Genomic DNA, 19531 nt, shown 5'->3' on the forward strand with positions numbered 1-19531 from the left:
AAAGTCTCTGTTTTGAGCCTTCTATTCTATTGCGAAATAATAATTTTGTCCAGTCAGTTGCAGCATCCTGGGATTTTCTGAGGCAGCTGTTGAAGGTAGCTTTGGAGGATGGCAGGGGCACTTGAAGTACTGAAAGGTGACTGTTGGCATTTGTGCAGGTGAAATGATGTACCTAAAACTAGAACTTTTATCTGTGATGTAGTGGAGTTTGCAAGTAGTGTGTGATCAACATCACTATGATATTTTCTGCCTTTTAGAGTGTAAAACAGATCTTATGAGTGCAGAATGGCGTAGATGTCGACAGTGATTTATGTGCTCACCAAACACTCACTTGATACTTAAAAGCATACTTGCGGCTTAAGCCGTAAAGATTATTTACTCATGAATGACAATATTGACTTGGTTACTTTTATCTTCAGTAAAATCTTAGTCAAGACACCTCTGGGTGGTTGTAGCTATGAAAATAGGTATTTAACAAATGCACACAACTTCAAAAGGCAAATATGTGAGGCCCACCTAAGTAGTTAATTTATGCAACAAGAGAAAGCTCTCTGGTATTAACTAAGATACTTCTACACCTGTACCCTGAAAATCATCTTACAATATACGACAGAGAGTTGCTTCTGGTACCACTAGCTTCTGCCCCCCCCCCCCCCCCCCTCCCCATTCCCTGTTCCATTCACAGATGGTGAGTGGGAAGAGTGTTTGTCAGTAAGCCTCTGTATTAGCTCCAAGTTCTCTGATTTTTCATTGTGGTCATTCTGTGAGTAGTATATGGGAGGAAGTAATATATCTTCCTGGAACATAATATCTCACAATTTCAATAGTGAACCTCTCTTCTGTGATGCACAGCTTTTCTCTTTTAATGTGTGCCACTGGAAAAAAAAGGGAAAAGGGAAAAAAAAAGTTTTGGCATGAACGCGACTCGAACCTCAGCAACTTTGTAATATCATTCCCCACAGAATTGCCGCATCTCACTGAGCTAATGAAACAACTCCAGCACAGCACAGAATCCATGCTACCTGTTCTTGGCCACATTGCATGCAGTTACAGCGTTGCCAGAGCCTCATTTTTTAAAATCACATTTCTGTTAAACCTGTTGGCAGGGCTAGGTTTTTCTAGCTACACTGCTGTCTTGAGCTGGGATGAGGAATCACATGCCCACACTTCTTTGGCATAGTCCTGAAATTACCTTTACATGTGTCGATTTTGTCCCATTAAGAGCAGCATATTGAATTCCATCTACAAGGAAGCCTTGAATCCAATCAAAATCTCATCCAGTACTTGGTAAACTCGTATTTTGTTCACTAGATGACAGTGCAGAACTGTATGAACTGCCTTTCTGAAGGCCAGGGAAACAGCATCATTATGGATACCTACGGCACTCTGGATCTCATGAATGATGAACAGAGCTAGTTGATCTCTGTTCTTTCATGTAACACAGATAGCTCATCGTGTCCCATTTATTTTCCGTATCCTGAATACTTTCTTCAGTATTTGTCATTCTAGCATTCAAATGATGATAGGAGTGTGGAACCATATTACAAATTGTCCACAGTGAAACAATTTTGGAAGATAAAATTCATTATTTTGTCGTTCCTTGTGTCATCTTTCTTTTTTGTGCCAGTATGACCACTGAACGATTCTGCATGTTATTTTGATCTGTTTAAAGAATTCATGTAAGAGCATAAGCTCTTAAATATGTGGGAAAGTTCTGGTAGAATGTAAATAATTAGGGCTAAAGGAGACCACCCACTGAAGTCGTTACATTCACACACACAGAAAAAAAACTAGCTAGCTTTCAGAAGAAATTCTTTGTTGAGCTAGAGAGAGAGAGAGAGAGAGATTTTGTGTGTGTGTGTGTGTGTGTGTGTGTGTGTGTGTGTGTGTGTGTGTGCCGGCCGAAGTGGCCGTGCGGTTAAAGGCGCTGCAGTCTGGAACCGCAAGACCGCTCCGGTCGCAGGTTCGAATCCTGCCTCGGGCATGGATGTTTGTGATGTCCTTAGGTTAGTTAGGTTTAACTAGTTCTAAGTTCTAGGGGACTAATGACCTCAGCAGTTGAGTCCCATAGTACTCAGAGCCATTTGAACCATTTGTGTGTGTGTGGGGGCGGCGCCATGCGCGTGCATGCATGGGTGTATATATAAACAAACAAAAGCACACACACACACACACACACACACACACACACACACACACACACACACACACACACACTTGTTCTTACATATTGCCAGCTGGATGCACAATGCCAGGATTGCATTTTGGCAGGTGGACTAGTGTTGGCTTAATAGAGATGGGAGAGGCAGGTTTGTGAAGGAGTGGCAAGACAGAGGATGTATTGCCATCTGCATAGTTCAGAAAAGCTGGTGGTGGAATGAAGCCTCCAGGTGGTCCAGACTGTGAAGCAGCCATTGAAATCAAGCATGTTGTGCTCAGCTGCATGTTGTACAACTGAGTGGTCAACTTTGTTCCTGGCCACAGTTTGGCAGCAGCCATTCACTCTGGCGGACAGCTAGTAGGTTGTCACACCAGCATAAAAAGTTGTACAGTGATTGCAGCAGAGTTGGTACATGACATGGTTGCTGGCAGGGCACTGGTGGTCCTGCCTCTGATGGGATAGGATAATCCTGTGCCAGGAACAGAGTAGGAAGTGCTGGGTGGGTGGATTGGACATATCTTGCACCTGTGTCTGCCACAGGGATGTAATCCCTGTGACCTTGTGTAGGGTGTGTGTGTGTGAAGGAATACCACTTTAGGAGTGGTGAAAGGGATCTTTGGTAGGATGTTCCTCATTTCCGGACATGATGATAGGTAATCAATCCCTGGTGAAGGATATGATTCAACTTTTCCAGTCCAGGGAGTGCTCCCTTGTGTCTGGTTCTTGGTGGTGTTTTTATTTGAGCTTTTATGTATTTATTATTTATGGCTGTGTTGCTGAGTAATTAATTATTTGAGAAATTAATCAGATTTATCAAAGCTGTTGGTAGAATTAACATGAAGATACTTCTGTTGACAATAAGTTATCAACATTGTTCATTTACATTCTGTTTTGTTTCACATGCATAAAATCAGACTACTACTCAGTGAAAGCTACAAAACATACCAGCAGTATGATCTTTGATGTTGTTAAAGCTTTAATGATGCCTAAAATTGTTTATATTTAATTTTCTGGTATAATGACTCAAAGTAAATTTAACTTGTATGTACAGTCATACATAGTATGTTCTGTTGTCCGGGATAGTGAAACTTTGAGAATTTGTATAATTACTTAATTATATGTCTTTGCATACTTGTTAGGTAAGACAGCTCTCTTCTCAAGTGATAGCACCCAAATGACTGGTTATTTTCTGTAAAATACACTCTTCTGCTTTGAAAAAAAAATCAATGTTAAGACAATTAGATATTCAGTTAGTTTTATTCTGTCTCCATTTTCAGGGACCAAGAAAGAAACAGATTCTGAAATTAACTGGGATTCTCTGCTGGAAGCAGAATTCAATAAAAATTTAGCAAAAGGCAGAGATGCTTTTGAAGACAACTGGGTTGAGAAGCTCCACAATAATTCATTTCCTCTTACTATCCACCTGCCAGGAATAACAACTCAGCAGGGTCATTGTTCAACAAATACTTCAACAAATGATGGCACACCATACAGAAACATGCCATTTAAAGTAGCTCCTTTGGAAATGACAATTAATGTGAAGTGTTCATCACCATCTGAGGTATGTGAAAAATAAAATATTATTCTCGGCTATTATGCAGACACTATATCATGGCAGTTTTATGAACTGTGGTTGCGCAAGATACTGGTAGAGGTCAAGCCTAAACTACCTCTGCCAACTGCAGCAAACAGTTGCACTGTAGCCATCGCCAAATTCTTTGTGTATTCCAGTTTAGTTTGTCTTGTGAATTGCTTGTTTTTTGGTGTATGGCGGGATTCAAATGCAACTCTCACCACAACACAAGGAATTAGCGATCCCTATGACCATTAGTATGTCAGTTATGCTTTTATGGAAGCACAGAATGCAGATGTAGGCTGGCAGCCGTGCGAGAGAGAGGCAGTCTAACTCATTTGTTTATGGTCGTGGTCGACTGTGTCCCAATATACTATCTGCATAATACTGATGCAAGTAAATTTGTTTTTGGAATGTTGTTCATGAATTTTGTAGTGATAATGAGAGAATATAAGTGAAAGATAAAGGAACACTATGTGATCAAAAGTATCCAGACACCTGGCTGAAACAAAAGTATCCGGACACCTGGCTGAAACTGACTTACAAGTTTGTGGGCCCTCCATCAGTAATGTTGGAATTCAGTATGGTGTTGGCCCACCCTTAGCCTTGATGACAATTTGCACTCTCGCATGCATATGTTCAATCAGGTGCTGGAAGGTTTCTTGGGGAATGACAGCCCATTCTTCATGGAGAGCTGCACTGTGGAGAGGTATTGATGTCGTTCGGTGAGGTCTGGCATAAAGTTGGTATTCCAGAACATCCCAAAGGTGTTCTATGGGATTCAGTTCAGGATTATGTGCTGGGCAGTCGATTATAGGGATGTTATTGTTGTGTAACCACTCCGCCACAGGCCGTGCATTATGAACAGGTGCTCGAACGTGTTGAAAGATGCAGTCGCCATCCCCTAATTGCTCTTCAATGGTGGGAAGCAAGAAGGTGCTTAAAACATCAATGTAGGCCTGTGCTGTGATAGTGCCACGCAAAACAACAAGGAGTACAAGGCCCCCCCCCCCCCCCCCCCCCCATGAAAAGCACAACCACAACATAACACCCCTGCCTCCGAATTTTACTGTTGGCACCACATACACTGGCGGATGACATTCACTGGGCATTTGCCATACCCACACCCTGCTATCAGATGGCCACATTGTGTGCCGTGATTTGTCACTCCACACAATGTTTTTCCACTGTTCAGTCATCCAGTGTTTACACTCCTCACACCAAGCGAGGTGTCATTTGGTATTTACTGGCATGATGTGTGGCATATGAACAGGTGCTTGACTGCGAAATCCAAGTTTTCTCACCTCCTGCCTAGCTGTAATAGTACTTGCAGTGGATCCTGATGCAGTTTGGAATTTCTGTGTGATGGTCTGGATAGATGTCTGCCTATTACACATTACGACCCTCTTCAAATGTCGGCGGTCTCTGTCAGTCAACAGACAAGGTTGGCCTGTACACTTTTGTGCTGTATGTGTCCCTTCACATTTCCATTTCACTATCACATTAGAAACAGTGGACCTAGGGATATTTAGGAGTGTGGAAATCTCGCATACAGACTTATGACACAAGTGACACCCAATCACCTGACTACGTCCGAAGTCCGTGAGTTCCACAGAGCTCCCGATTCTGCTCTCTCATGATGTCAATGACTACTGAGGTCGCTGATATGGAGTACCTGGTAGTAGGTGTCAGCAGAATCCACCTAATATGAAAAACATATGTTTTTGGAGGTGTCCAGATACTTTTGATGACATGGTGTATATTTTTCTACAGATATTAAAGGAAAATAGATAAACATGTTTTCAGTTACTTACAAGTATAAGTAATATATAATTATTTCTCATGTTTCTGGAACCAAGCATTCCTTCTTTTGTGGTGGAGAGTTAGATAGAGAAAGGGGAAGAGTAAAAACTTAAAAGAATTTGCAGGGAATCTCACTCAAAACTCTGGGTTGAGGTTAAGAAAGTGGAATAAGCAGTTCTGTAAATTAGTTATACAGAAAACAGATGAAATTAGAAAACCATTAAACTCTTAAGAAATATTGCGAATGAACTGTGAAGATGAGGATTGTTGTGGTACTGCTATGTAAAGTTTGAGGTACTACAGCTTCTCCAGTGGTAGTAAATGTTTGCCGTTAGTTGTGGTGCTAGTCCATGGAGGTATGCAAGCCTACACATGCAGTTTACAATCATGAGTAATTGAATTAAAGGTAGGTGTGGTGTCTGGTGTGTTACCTATGATGGAGTAAACACTTCACAAATATCCAGTTAGATCTTGATAAGGTTCCAGAGTGCCTCAAATGTTGATAACTTGTGTTAAATGTTTGGAAATATAAAATTTTGCACTTCACAGAATACAGAAATGTATCATCATTTGACTATAATATCAATGAGTCACATGAAGAATCAGTTAACTTATAAAAATAATGTGATGAATGTTTCTGGAACCAAGCATTCCTTCTTTTGTGGTAGAGAGTAAATAAATATAAATAAATAAATAAATAAATATAAATAAAGTGTAACAGCTTGTGGGGACGTGAAATGGAATGATCTAGTGGGCTTAGTCATAGTTAAAACAGTGGCAGACTCAGTTCATTGGTAGGATACTGCAAAAAATGCTGTCACTCTACAAAAGGTACACGTTACAGAACACTCATGCATCCCATCGTGGAAAACTGCCAAAGTGTGTGTGATGCATACAGACTAAAACAAACAGGGAATATTAAATGTATGCAAAAAAGTTCAGCAAGTAGGGTCACAGGTGTGTCTGACTCTCAAGAGAGAATCCCAAAATGCTTAAAAATGTGAAATGGCAGTTAGATGTGAAGTATCCTGTGAAAGCCTGCATACAAAGCTTCGAGATCCAGTATTAAGGAAAGAATGTAAGGATATTCTATGATACTCTATGTCTCCCTCACAAATGGACCAGAATGACAAGATTAGACTGATCACGGCTCATAAGGGCTTGTTTAGTCATCCTCCCATGTTCCTTATGCAAGTGGAATGGGAAGAAACCCTATATGTGGTACGATGGGTAGTACTCCCTGCCAAATGATTCACACAGAGGACTTGAATGTGTCAAACTTTTTACTGGGTAGCAGTGTGACAGCCAAGTACAGGACAGGCAAAACACATAATACCACCACATTTGATCACTGCTAGAATGTAGGAGGGGGTGCACGGGAGTGTGCAGACACTAGCATTTTCTGTTACTATTGTATCAAGGGTGTTCTTTGTACAAGGTCTATCCAAAAAATTCTTTAACTTTGTCCACAAAATTGTTTGCACTTACCTTTTACTTATTGTGCACAGTCTCCTTCAAAATACTCCCCTGCCTCATTGATGCACTGCTCCCAACGCCATTTCCACTTCCGCAAGCAGTCTTGGTATACCTCTTGCTGGATCACGTGAAGTGTTATCTGTGAATTTTCTTTTATCTCGTCTGTCATTGCAAACCTTCATCCTTTCAACAGGTTTTTCAACTTTGAAAATAAAAAAAGTCCACAGGGGCCAGATCTGGAGAGCACAGAGTATGAGGCAGCACAATGATTTCGTTTTTTTGTACAATAGTCACGCATCAACAAGGGTGAAAGTGCTGTTGCATTATCGTGATGCAAGAGCCATGAATTGTCTCACCAAATTTCAGGCCATTTGCTTCTCACATTTTCTCACAGACGTCCCACTGTATCCTGATAGTATCATCGATTAACAGTTTGTCTCTGTGATGCGAATACATGATGAACTACTCCTTCAAAGTCAAAAAATACTGTCAGCATGGCTTTGACATTTGATCTGACCTAGTGAGCTTTTCTTGGTCTTGGAGAACCTTTCCTGATCCATTTTGGAGACTGAACCTTGCTCTCAACATCATAACTGTAGACCCGTGTCACAATATTCTTGGGAAATTATGCAGATTCCTTGGTGCGGTGGCGGTTTCAACGCCATTGTCCGGTCAAGATGAATTGAATCTGTACAGAGCAGTGCACTCCCAACCAAATATACCATATGCACATTTTCACTGCCGAAATAGTGGCCTCACGCTTTTTTCTGTGTCGTCTTCTTACACCCCTTTCTGAGTTGCAGGTAGGGCCCAGTACTGTGAAGCTCAGATTCCTTGTACAACACAAACATAGCAGCCCATCATCCATCCCCAATTCCCACAAGAACACTCCCTGCACTTACAGTAGTTTATCATTTTACTGCGTGCAATAAGAGACTCCAGTTGGCTTGCTGATTCTACGTCCAGTTTTACCCAACAAAGCAATTTTTTTTACGGTGTAGTAAACTCTGAAGAAAAGCAAATGACGTCTTCTGCACAAGAAGAACGGGGAAGAAGTGTCAAATTTCAAGGTCGAAAAGAATGTTCTCAACTTTTTATCCCCCAGCCCTATAGGCTAATGGCCCAAAGCTACACTTTACTTAACAAATCTCAGAAATATAGATTTCAGAACACATTTTGCTCAAATTTAATTTTTGTTGAAACTTAATGCAGTAAATTCATTAATACTTGAGATTTATTAAGCAAAATGTTGTAAATGATATTAAGGTTGAATAAAACTGTTTAAAAGTTTATACCATGTTTTGCCACTTCAAGGAGTATTAATGGGACACTGTTTGTTTTTGTTGGTATCCTACTCAGTAGTTCTGATTTTTGTTTTCTCTTTCAGATGTGTAATTTTTAGGTTCAACCCAACATTTTTGGAATATGACATGTCTTGTGAAAGCTTTCTGGCATTATACTCCACAACTTCTTAGTTTCCCTAGATTTGTTCTTATGAGGGGATAATTTTTAGATCGTTGAATCAAAGATGTGACATTCATATTCAGTTATATTCCATTTGGAATGGAATATTTTCCAAAAATTGAATACTTTAGGCATTATTCTAATTGTCACTTTTTGCAGTTTGAAGATTTTAATTGCATTACTTGACTGATGTAACATTTCTATTCCGTAGTTCATGATAAGTTAAAATATGAGAAATACACCATTCACATAACATCATCTGCTGCTAGTGGTTTAATGTTTTGAGAATAAATATGGCTGAATCTAGTTTGCTAGGTGTGGTAGCAATGTGGTGTTCCCACAGTAAGTGGTGAGTCCTAATAATTTTGTGTTTTGAACTACATTTATACCCAGTACTTGTTAAGTGTTGAAAGGGTTCTTGATTCACTTTGTAGGAAGTACCAGAAACTAGTTATATGTGGTGACTTCATTATAAATTTTGTATATGATGGTGCAAGAATAAGGATGTTGGTAGATCTCCTAAATTCATATCATCTGATGCAGACTGTATTTTTTTCAGCTAGGGTGCAGGTGAACAGTAGCACAGCCATAGACAATATTTTTATTCATTCTTCATTATTATATGGGCATTCTGTTAGTAAAAGCATGAATGGCCTTTCAGACCATGATGCACAAATTTTAACACTAAAAGGCTTTTGTACTCAAACCAATGTCATATTTAATTACAAACTATGTAAGAAAGTTAATCCAACAGCAATAGAGAGTTTTTTAAACCTTGTCGAGGAACAAGAGTGGCAGGATGTTTATAGTGCCAATAACATAGATGATAAATATAATGATTTCCTTAACACATTTATCATGCTCTTTGAGAGTTGCTTTCCATTAAAACGTTCTAAATGGGGTACTAGCAGTTATAGGCAGCCTGGGTGGCTGACTAGTGGGATAAGGATATCTTGTAGAACAAAGCGGAAATTATATCAAAATGTTAGAAGTAGTCACAATCAAGCTACAGTAGCCCATTACAAACAGTATTGGAAGGTGCTTAAAAATGTTGTTAGGAATGCAAAGAGTTTATGGTATGCAAAAAAAATAGTTAATTCACATGATAAAATTAAAACCATATGGTCAGTTGTGAAGTATGTGTCTGGTCAGCAGCACAAGGTCGATGATATAAAGTCAGTTTACAGTAAAAATATTTCTGTTACTGATAAATCAGATATATGTACAGTATTTAACAATCATTTTCTGAGCATTGCTGGTGAATTAAATAAAAATGTAGTTTCTACAGGAAATCATATAACTTTCGTGGCAAATGCCTTTCCGAGGTTGATGTCTGAAATACTCCTCTGTGATACAGACAAGAGGGAGATTGAGTCAATGATTAAATCACTGAAGATTAAGGACTCTCATGGTTATGATGGAGTGTCTAGCAGAATATTAAAGTACTGTGCTACACATGTTAGCCCTGTATTTAGCCATATTTGTGATTTTTCCTTTAGGTATGGTCAGTTTCCTGAGTGATTAAAGTACTCAGTAGTAAAGCTGCTTTATAAAAAGGGAGAAAGGGATAATGTAGATAATTTTAGACCTATTTCTATGCCATCAGTGTTTGCAAAAGTTATTGAAAAGGCTGTGTGTGTAAGGATAGTTGATTATTTTATATCACACGATTTGTTATCAAATGTACAGTTCGGCTTTAGAAGTTGTTTAACAACTGAAAATGCTATATTCTCTTTTCTCTGTGAGGCACTGAATGGGCCAAACAAAAGGTTTTGAACGCTTGGCATATTTTTTTATTTAACTAAGGCATATGATTGTGTTGATCACAAAATATTGCTCCAGAAGTTGGACCATTACGGAATACGGGGAGTAGCTCACAATTGGTCCAAATGGTGCAGTTCATGGCTTGTAGAAAATAAACTAACACCAAATCACAGCAAGACTCAGTTTTTACAGTTTCTAACACACAATTCAATAAAAACCTGACATTTTAATTTCACAGAATGGGCATATGATTAGCGAAACTGAACAGTTCAAATTTGTAGGTGTTCAGATAGATAGTAAGCTGTTGTGGAAAGCCCACATTCAGGATCTTGTTCAAAGACTTAGTACTGCTATTTTTACTATTCGAACGGTATCAGAAGTGAGTGATTGTTTGACATGAAAATTAGTCTACTTTGCTTATTTTCATTCGCTTATGTCGTATGGTATTATATTTTGGGGTAACTCTTCCCATTATAAAAGGATATTTTTGGCTCAGGAACGGGCGGGTCAGGTAATAAGTGGTGTAAGTTCATGAACCTCTTGTCGACCCCTGTTCACGAGTCTGGGTATTTTGACATTGGCCTCTCAATGTATTCTGTACTGTCATTTCTTGTTAACAACATTAGCTTATTCCCAATAATAAGCAGCTTTCACTCTGTTAAACCTTGGCAGAAATCAAACGTGCATTTGGATCGGACTTCCTTAACTCTTGTGCAAAAAGGTGTGCGTTATACTGCTACATCCATTTTCAATAAGCTACCACTCAAATTCAAAAATCTTAGCAGTAATCCACGCGCTTTCAAATCAAAACTGAAGGGTTTCCTCATGGGTCACTCCTTCTATTCTGTTGAGGAGTTCGTTGAAAAATTAAGCTGATTCTTATTGTATTGTTGATTGTGTTTACTTAAACTTATGGAGTGACTTTTTTGGGTTCTTGAACATTTATTTTCATCTGTCATTACTTTTATGTTGTAATTTCATTTATTGACATGTTACATGACCTTGGAGATTTGCTCCTCAATTTGGTCCTATGGAACTCGATGTGTAAATATAAATATATAAAAACCACCAGTGATGATTCTCTTTTCTCATTTGTGAAAAACTCTTCACATCCTGCAAGGCAAAGGTCTTTCTGGTCATGACTCATGATGCATTCCAAGATGCTGTGTCAGGATTTCATGACTTGATCCAACTGAAATGTTACATTGTTCTGCAATCCCTCTGATGGTCATTCTTCGATTGCCATGCACAGTTTCATTGACTTTCCTGAAATGAGCATCATTGGTAGACGTGGCAGGGTATCCTGAAAGAGGGTCATCTTTAACTTGTGTCCAGCCACTTTTAAACTGTGTAAACCATTTGTAACACCAAGTACAGCTTAAGTACTCATCACCATAGGCTTTCTGCGCCATATGGTGTATCTCTGCACAGGTTTTCTTGAGTTTCACCCAATACTTAATGCAGACACGTTGCCCCTCTAACTCTGCCATCTCGAAATTCGCAGACTGTGCGACACAATGTTCTACTCAATATAGCACTGAGCAGTAACTAACCAACATACAACAATGAAACTTTCTGCAGTTACACATTAAAAACAGGCATGTGCAGGAATGCCAACCGCATGTCGCTCCAGCACACCATAGGTGTGAAATTACTAATGTTTTAGACTCTTTTGAACAGACCTCGTATATCTTGATTTGGAGAAATCTGCTGCTAGAATCAACACATGCAAGCGATAACCTCACTGCCATAGATAGTAACAGTTGATAGCTAAGCCATAGTGAAGCTGCTCACTTGCCAGTTTCGTGCTGGGCAAAAACCATTCAGAAAAGCTTCTTACTATGGGGTACATACGTCAATGTCCCACTGCTGTCTACACATCATCTTTCACATAGAGTAGAATGGTCACAGAAACACTGCCATTGGATGCTTGAACCGTGTTTATTAATGACCTTGCAGACAATATTGGTAATTACCTCAGATTTTTCTCAGATGATGTGATTATCTATAACGAACTGCTGTCTGAAAAAAACAGCAAAAATATTCAGTCAGGTCTCGATAAGATTTCTAAGTGTTACAAAGGTTGGCGACATACTTTAAATGTTCAGAAATGCAAATCTGTGCATTCCACAAAGTGTAAAATGCGTCCTATGACTACATTATCAATGAGTCACAGTTGCAGTCAATCCTCTCGTAAAAGTACCTAGTTGCAATAATTTGTGAAGATGCAAATTGGAATGATCTCTTAGTCTCAGTCATAGGTAAAACAGGTTGCAGACTTTGGTTCACTTGTAGAGTACTACAGAAATGCAATCACTCTACATAGGAAAACGCGTACAGAACACTCATATGATCTATCCTAGAATATTGCTCAAATGTGTTGGACCTCTATGAAATAGGACCAATAAGAGATATTGAACATATAAAAAGAAGGGCAGCACAAATAGTCAAACTTTTGTTTGATCCATGGGGGTACATCACAGAGATATTGGAAAACTGAACTGACAGGTAAGATGACACATACTAGCCTGTGAAAGCCTACTTATAAAGTGTGTAGAGCCAGCTGTAAGTGAGGAATCTATGAATATACTAGAAACCTCTAAGAATCACTCCCATAGGAATCGTGAAGACAAGAGTGGACTAATTACAGCATGCACAGAAGTGTATAAGCAGTCATTCTTCCCTCGCTCCATACGTGAATGGAGTGAGAAGAAGACATAATTGGTACAAAGGGAAGTATGCTCTGTCAGGAATTTCACAGTGGTGTACAGAGTATGGATATTGGTATAGAATCGAATTCTATTGTTTTTGTATCTAAATCCGGTGGCAATACTAGCATTATAACTGACTTAGGCAGCATAGTATGTATCACAGTCCGCACTATATTTTAGTTACTCTTATGTTTTGCTGTAACCATAATATATTTCCATTACTTGATGCAGAAATATTTCCATAGTATAGTCTGGCAACCATTCGGATTTGGCACAGCTTTGAGATATAGAAAGGTCTTGATCACACAATCCTTTCTTTAGCGTTATGTGTTTTAAAATTTTGTCATCAGACTGAAGCTGTGGAATGAAGTGTACAATAAATTAATGATAGAAAATATACGTAAGTGTGCAACTAAGTATTGCAATATACAGAGATTTCAGATAGTATTGTACTTACATAAAAATCAAACTTTAATGCAAAGCTCATGAAAGTGAGCACATAGACTGAATACAATACAAATCTTATCTCGCGTAGGCATATTTGACAGTGCTAAGTATTTGAATAGAACTAGTGTCAAACTGAGAGTGGCAGTTGAACTATCAAAGAGGTAAACAAAGGCCAGTAGGTAGTGCTAGCATTGATCATAGAAAGCAGATCAAAGAGTAACTTTACAAACTAATATACACTAAAATTAAGTGCATGTCAGCACCTCATGAACAAAGTTGACAAAAACATTTATGGTAGGCCTACTTTTATGGAAGAAAAACTCATACCAACAGCATGAAAGGTGCATTGTTAGGTAACATCATAAAAAATGGAAGAAAATTGCTATAACTTGTATGGTACAATATAAACATAGAACAAATATGATTAATAAAGAAATATTTTAATATTTTATTTCAAGTTTTTGACACTCATCGAGGCTTCCCTAAATGGTTATATTCTATGTCATCCAGTGGTTGTTTGACTAGTGTAATGATTACAGTTGGTCATACTCATGTAACATTTCTTTTTGTGATGGTTGTAAACTGATAACAGCTGGAAAATTACACAGTCTAATACTAAGTTATCATCATCATCATCATTTAAGACTGATTATGCCTTTCAGCGTTCAGTCTGGAGCATAGCCCCCCTTATACAGTTCCTCCATGATCCCCTATTCAGTGCTAACATTGGTGCCTCTTCTGATGTTAAACCTATTACTTCAAAATCATTCTTAACCGAATCCAGGTACCTTCTCCTCGGTCTGCCCCGACTCCTCTTACCCTCTGCTGCTGAATCCATGAGTCTCTTGGGTAACCTTGCTTCTCCCATGCGTGTAACATGACCCCACCATCTAAGCCTGTTCACCCTGACTGCTACATCTATAGAGTTCATTCCCAGTTTTTCTTTGATTTCCTCATTGTGGACACCCTCCTGCCATTGTTCCCATCTACTAGTACCTGCAATCATCCTAGCTACTTTCATATCTGTAACCTCAACCTTGTTGATAAGGTAACCTGAATCCACCCAGCTTTCGCTCCCATACAACAAAGTTGGTCGAAAGATTGAACGGTGCACAGATAACTTAGTCTTGGTACTGACTTCCTTCTTGCAGAAGAGAGTAGATCGTAGCTGAGCGCTCACTGCATTAGCTTTGCTACACCTCGCTTCCAGTTCCTTCACTAAGTTGCCATCCTGTGAGAATATGCATCCTAAGTACTTGAAACCGTCCACCTGTTCTAACTTTGTTCCTCCTATTTGGCACTCAATCCGTTTATATTTCTTTCCCACTGACATTACTTTCGTTTTGGAGATGCTAATCTTCATACCATAGTCCTTACATTTCTGATCTAGCTCTGAAATATTACTTTGCGAACTTTCAATCGAATCTGCCATCACAACTAAGTCATCCGCATATGCAAGACTGCTTATTTTGTGTTCACATATCTTAATCTCACCCAGCCAGTCTATTGTTTTCAACATATGATCCATAAATAATATGAACAACAGTGGAAACAGGTTGCAGCCTTGTCTTACCCCTGAAACTACTCTGAACCATGAACTCAATTTACTGTCAACTCTAACTGCTGCCTGCCTATCCATGTAAAGACCTTTAATTGCTTGCAAAAGTTTACCTCCTATTCCATAATCTTGTAGAACAGACAATAACTTCCTCCTAGGAACCCGGTCATATGCCTTTTCTAGATCTATAAAGCATAGATACAATTCCCTGTTCCACTCATAACACTTCTCCATTATTTGCCGTAAGCTAAAGATCTGGTCCTGACAGCCTCTAAGAGGCCTAAACCCATACTGATTATCATCCAATTGGTCCTCAACTAATACTCGCACTTTCCTTTCAACAATACCTGAGAAGATTTTACCCACAACACTGATTAAAGAGATACCTCTGTAGTTGTTACAATCTTTTCTGTTTCCATGTTTAAATATTGGTGTGATTACTGCTTTTGTCCAGTCTGATGGAACCTGTCCCGACTCCCAGGCCATTTCAATTATCCTGTGTAGCCATTTAAGACCTGACATTCCACTGTATTTGATGAGTTCCGACTTAATTTCATCCACCCCAGCCGCTTTATTGCACTGCAATCTATTGACCATTTTTTCCACTTCCTCAAATGTGATCCTATTTCCATCATCATTCCTATCCCATTCTACCTCGAAATCTGAAACATTACTGATCGCATTTTCACCTACATTGAGTAACTCTTCAAAATATTCCCTCCATCTGCCCAAGGCATCCACAGGATTCACCAGCAGTTTTCCTGACCTGTCCAAAATACTTGTCATTTCCTTCTTACCTCCCTTTCGAAGACTGCTAATTACACTCCAAAATGGTTTTCCAGCAGCTTGACCCATAGTCTCCAACCTGTTTCCAAAGTCTTCCCACGATTTCTTCTTGGATGCTGCAATTATCTGTTTGGCTTTGTTTCTTTCTTCAACATAAGTTTCTCTGTCTACCTGGGTTCTGGTATGTAGCAATTTTTGATACACCTTCTTTTTCCTTTTACAGGCTGCCTTGACTGTATCATTCCACCAAGCTGTTTGCTTCATCCTACTTTTACACACTACTGTTCCAGGACATTCTTTAGGCACTTCTAGTACTGTGTCCCTGTACCCTGTCCATTCCTTTTCCAATGACTGTAATTGACTACACTCAACTAACTGGTACCTTTCTGAGATCGCTGTTATGTACTTGTGCCTGATTTCCTTATCCTGAAGTTTCTCCACTCTTATCCTCCTACGTATGGACCTGACCTCCTGCACTTTCGGCCTCACAATCCCAATTTCACTGCAGATTAAATAATGATCAGTGTCATCAAAGAATCCCCTGAATACACGTTTGTCCCTCACAGCCTTCCTGAATTCCTGATCTGTTATTATATAGTCAATGACAGATCTGGTTCCCCTGCCTTCCCAAGTATACCGGTGAATGTTCTTATGTTTAAAAAAGGAGTTTGTGATTACTAAGCCCATACAGGCACAGAAATCCAAGAGTTGTTTCCCGTTCCTGTTGGCCTCCATATCCTCTCCAAATTTACCCATAACCTTTTCATACCCTTCTGTTCGATTTCCAATCCTGGCGTTAAAATCACCCATGAGCAGAATACTGTCCTTGTCCTTTACTCTAACAACTACATCACTGAGTGCCTCATAAAAACTATCCATCTTATCTTGATCTGTCCCTTCACAATGCGAATATACTGACACAATCCTAATTTTCTTGGTAGACATTGTCAGATCTATCCACATCAGTCGTTCGTTTACATACCTTATTGCAACTACGCTGGGTTCCATTTCTTTCCTGATGTAAAGCCCTACACCCCATTGTGCTATTCCTGCTTTGACTTTCTGACAGGTAGACCTTGTATTCTCCCACTACCTCTTCTTTCTCGTTAAAGAGTACATATTAAAAAAAAAAAAAAAAAGGGAAAACAATGTCACCTTTTATCATGTAATAGTTCTTTCATTTCAAGTTATTGCCACCAATATGGGCTCACATAAATGATTCTGCTATGTCATTTATTACAAATTCGTCTATTGTAATTTGACTGCATTTTGTGATACTTATGTACATTGTATTTTGTGATGGTTGTGAAGTTATTCCATCACACTTATATTTTATTTATTACTCATATCTGTGTTATGTTTATGTTGTACCATACCAGTTATTAGTCACAATTGTCCCCTGTTTTCATTATTGACTAAAGACTACCTCTGTGACATTTCTTACAATGAAACTTCCTGGCAGATGAAAACTGTGTGCCGGGCCGAGACTCGAACTCGGGACCTTTGCCTTTCGTGGGCAAGTGCTCTACCACTGAGCTACCCAAGCACAACTCATGCCCCGTCCTCACAGCTTTACTTCTGCGAGTACCTCGTCTCCTACCTTCCAAAGTTTCATATCAGCGCACACTCCGCTGTAGAGTGAAAATTTCATTCTAGATTTCTTACAATGTTATGTAATGATGCACTTTTCGTGCTGTTAGTATGAGATTCTCTTTCATAAAAACAGCATAAATATTTTTGTCAAATTCGTTCATGAGGTGCTGACATGTACTTAATTGCAGTGTGTAGAGTCACTCTTTGACTTGCTTTCTGTGGTCAATGTTAACACCAACTACTGGCCTTTGTTTACCTCTTTGATAGTTCAGTCACTACACTCAGTTTGGCACTGATTGTATTTGAATACACTGCACTGTCAAATATGTGTACATGCAATGAGATTTGTATTTTATTCGGTCTATGTGCTCACTTTCATGAGCTTTGTACTAAAGTTTGATTTTTATGTAAGTACAATACTATTTGAAATCTCTGTATATTGCAATACTTAGATACACTCTTATGTTTATTTTCTATCATTAATTTATTGTACACTTCATTCCACAGCTTCAGTCTGACAATGAAATTTTGAAACGCATAACACCTATTATTTAAAGTTGTATTTGACTTGCATTTATTTCTATGGTGTTTCAGGGCCCTTCTGAGGAAACTAGTGTTACAAATCTGCTACAACTTCAGCTGTATTCACCAGAAGCTGGAGATTCAAATATGGGTGTACTTGTTGGTCCTGAAGAATTTCGTTGTTTAGTGGTGAAGCCAATGTACCTCAGACAAGCTAAACCCCTCCAAAACCAAAAATGTGAGTTGTTTTCGATTACTCTTTCAATTTTCCCCCACCTTCCCCAAACATAACATAGATATGAGTAATAAATAAAATATAAGTGTGAAGGAATAACTTCACAACCATCACAAAATGCAATGTACATAAGTATCACAAAATGAAAGTGAGAGAGAGAGAGAGAGAGAGAGAGAGAGAGAGAGAGAGAGAGAGAAGAGTGTACGTACCACAAAATGAAGGTGTGTGTGTGTGTGTGTGTGTGTGTGTGTGTGTGAGAGAGAGAGAGAGAGAGAGAGAGAGAGAGAGAGAGAGAGTGTGTGTGTGTGTGTGTGTGTGGGCGTGGGCGCATGCGCGCATGCAAGTTTTCCACTGCGTATCTGCGTATGAAAGTATTATTTGTGTGGGTGGTGGGACGGAGTGGGTGGGGGTCATTTATGTAACTTCTTATACTTGTTTCCTGTACGATAACCTTTAACTTCAAAAATTTGCTGTATGATACTTCTGAGACTTACTATATCGCAATGCACATTTCTGCATGCATAAATTCTTTGCAAATATTCAGAAAATTAGATCTGGACTTCTGTTCCACATTGGATTGTAAGGTGATTTCTAATTAGTTCTTTAATAGGCCCCATTTTTGGTACAATGAGTGATTTTCTGGGCTACTTTTGTGTGGATCTCATTCTTTTTTGTAATTATTTCAACATGTACATCATTGGACAAGCCCAACAGGACAGACATCACACATATATACAGTATATCTGTATGCGTGACTACCTTGACAACTTCAGTGCAAGTGCACAACAGGGTCTGTGCCTCTTGTGGGGCTACATGACTTGCTGCAAGCAAGTAGGAGAATGGACAGTGGACTCTACTAGTGTGTGACAAGTTGAGAATTTTGGCTGAACAGGAGCTCTGTCCGGATGACCAAGTTGGTTAAGGCAACCGTTCGCATTAAGTAGGAGATCCGGGTTTGAGTCCCGGTCCAGCACAAATTTTCAACTTTCACCGTCAAATTATTTCATTGTCCAGTTGTGGCAGGAGAAGGTCTCTCCTTTGAAACTTAATCAAATGCCCCAAATATCTTTTATAAATTCCTGTGGTTGATTAAATTCCAATGGAGAAGCAATTAAACTTGTAAAGTCAAAGGGGGTGTTGAGCGCTAAAAACACTGAGAAGCATAGTCCATTGCCAACTACAGATATACCTCAATGTGTGATAAACACTAGTCCATAGACAACTTCACCAACAACTCTTCCAGACATGAGAGGTGATACAAATAGCACATTTTGACCGTCTATTTAAAATCGCCGCAAGGGTGCGTGGTACCATTTGGCTTCTGAATCACCACCAAAGAGCTGACTAGATGCAATAGGAGAAACAGGAATGCCTGCCAGCGCTGCAACTTACCCTTAACCTCGTCAAACATGGCAAAGGGGATGGGGTGGGGGTGTTA

At 39.2% G+C, this 19531-nt stretch overlaps 1 protein-coding gene and 1 non-coding gene across 2 annotated transcripts in view; one reads left to right on the forward strand and one right to left on the reverse strand.

Annotated features, from left to right (window-relative positions):
* The window catches only part of LOC124555286 (Hermansky-Pudlak syndrome 3 protein), a 175999-nt gene that overhangs the window by 50259 nt on the left and 106209 nt on the right, over positions 1-19531 (forward strand). The window contains exons 5-6 of the mRNA XM_047129159.1: positions 3439-3722; positions 17931-18096. Coding sequence (XP_046985115.1) covers positions 3439-3722; positions 17931-18096 — 450 coding nt within the window. The remainder of the gene's footprint in view (positions 1-3438; positions 3723-17930; positions 18097-19531) is intronic.
* Trnas-cga lies at positions 17217-17290 on the reverse strand. The gene has a single exon. It is a non-coding gene; the product is annotated as a tRNA-Ser (tRNA).

Source organism: Schistocerca americana, chromosome X (genome assembly GCF_021461395.2).
Source record: "Schistocerca americana isolate TAMUIC-IGC-003095 chromosome X, iqSchAmer2.1, whole genome shotgun sequence".
Classification (NCBI taxonomy): domain Eukaryota; kingdom Metazoa; phylum Arthropoda; class Insecta; order Orthoptera; family Acrididae; genus Schistocerca; species Schistocerca americana.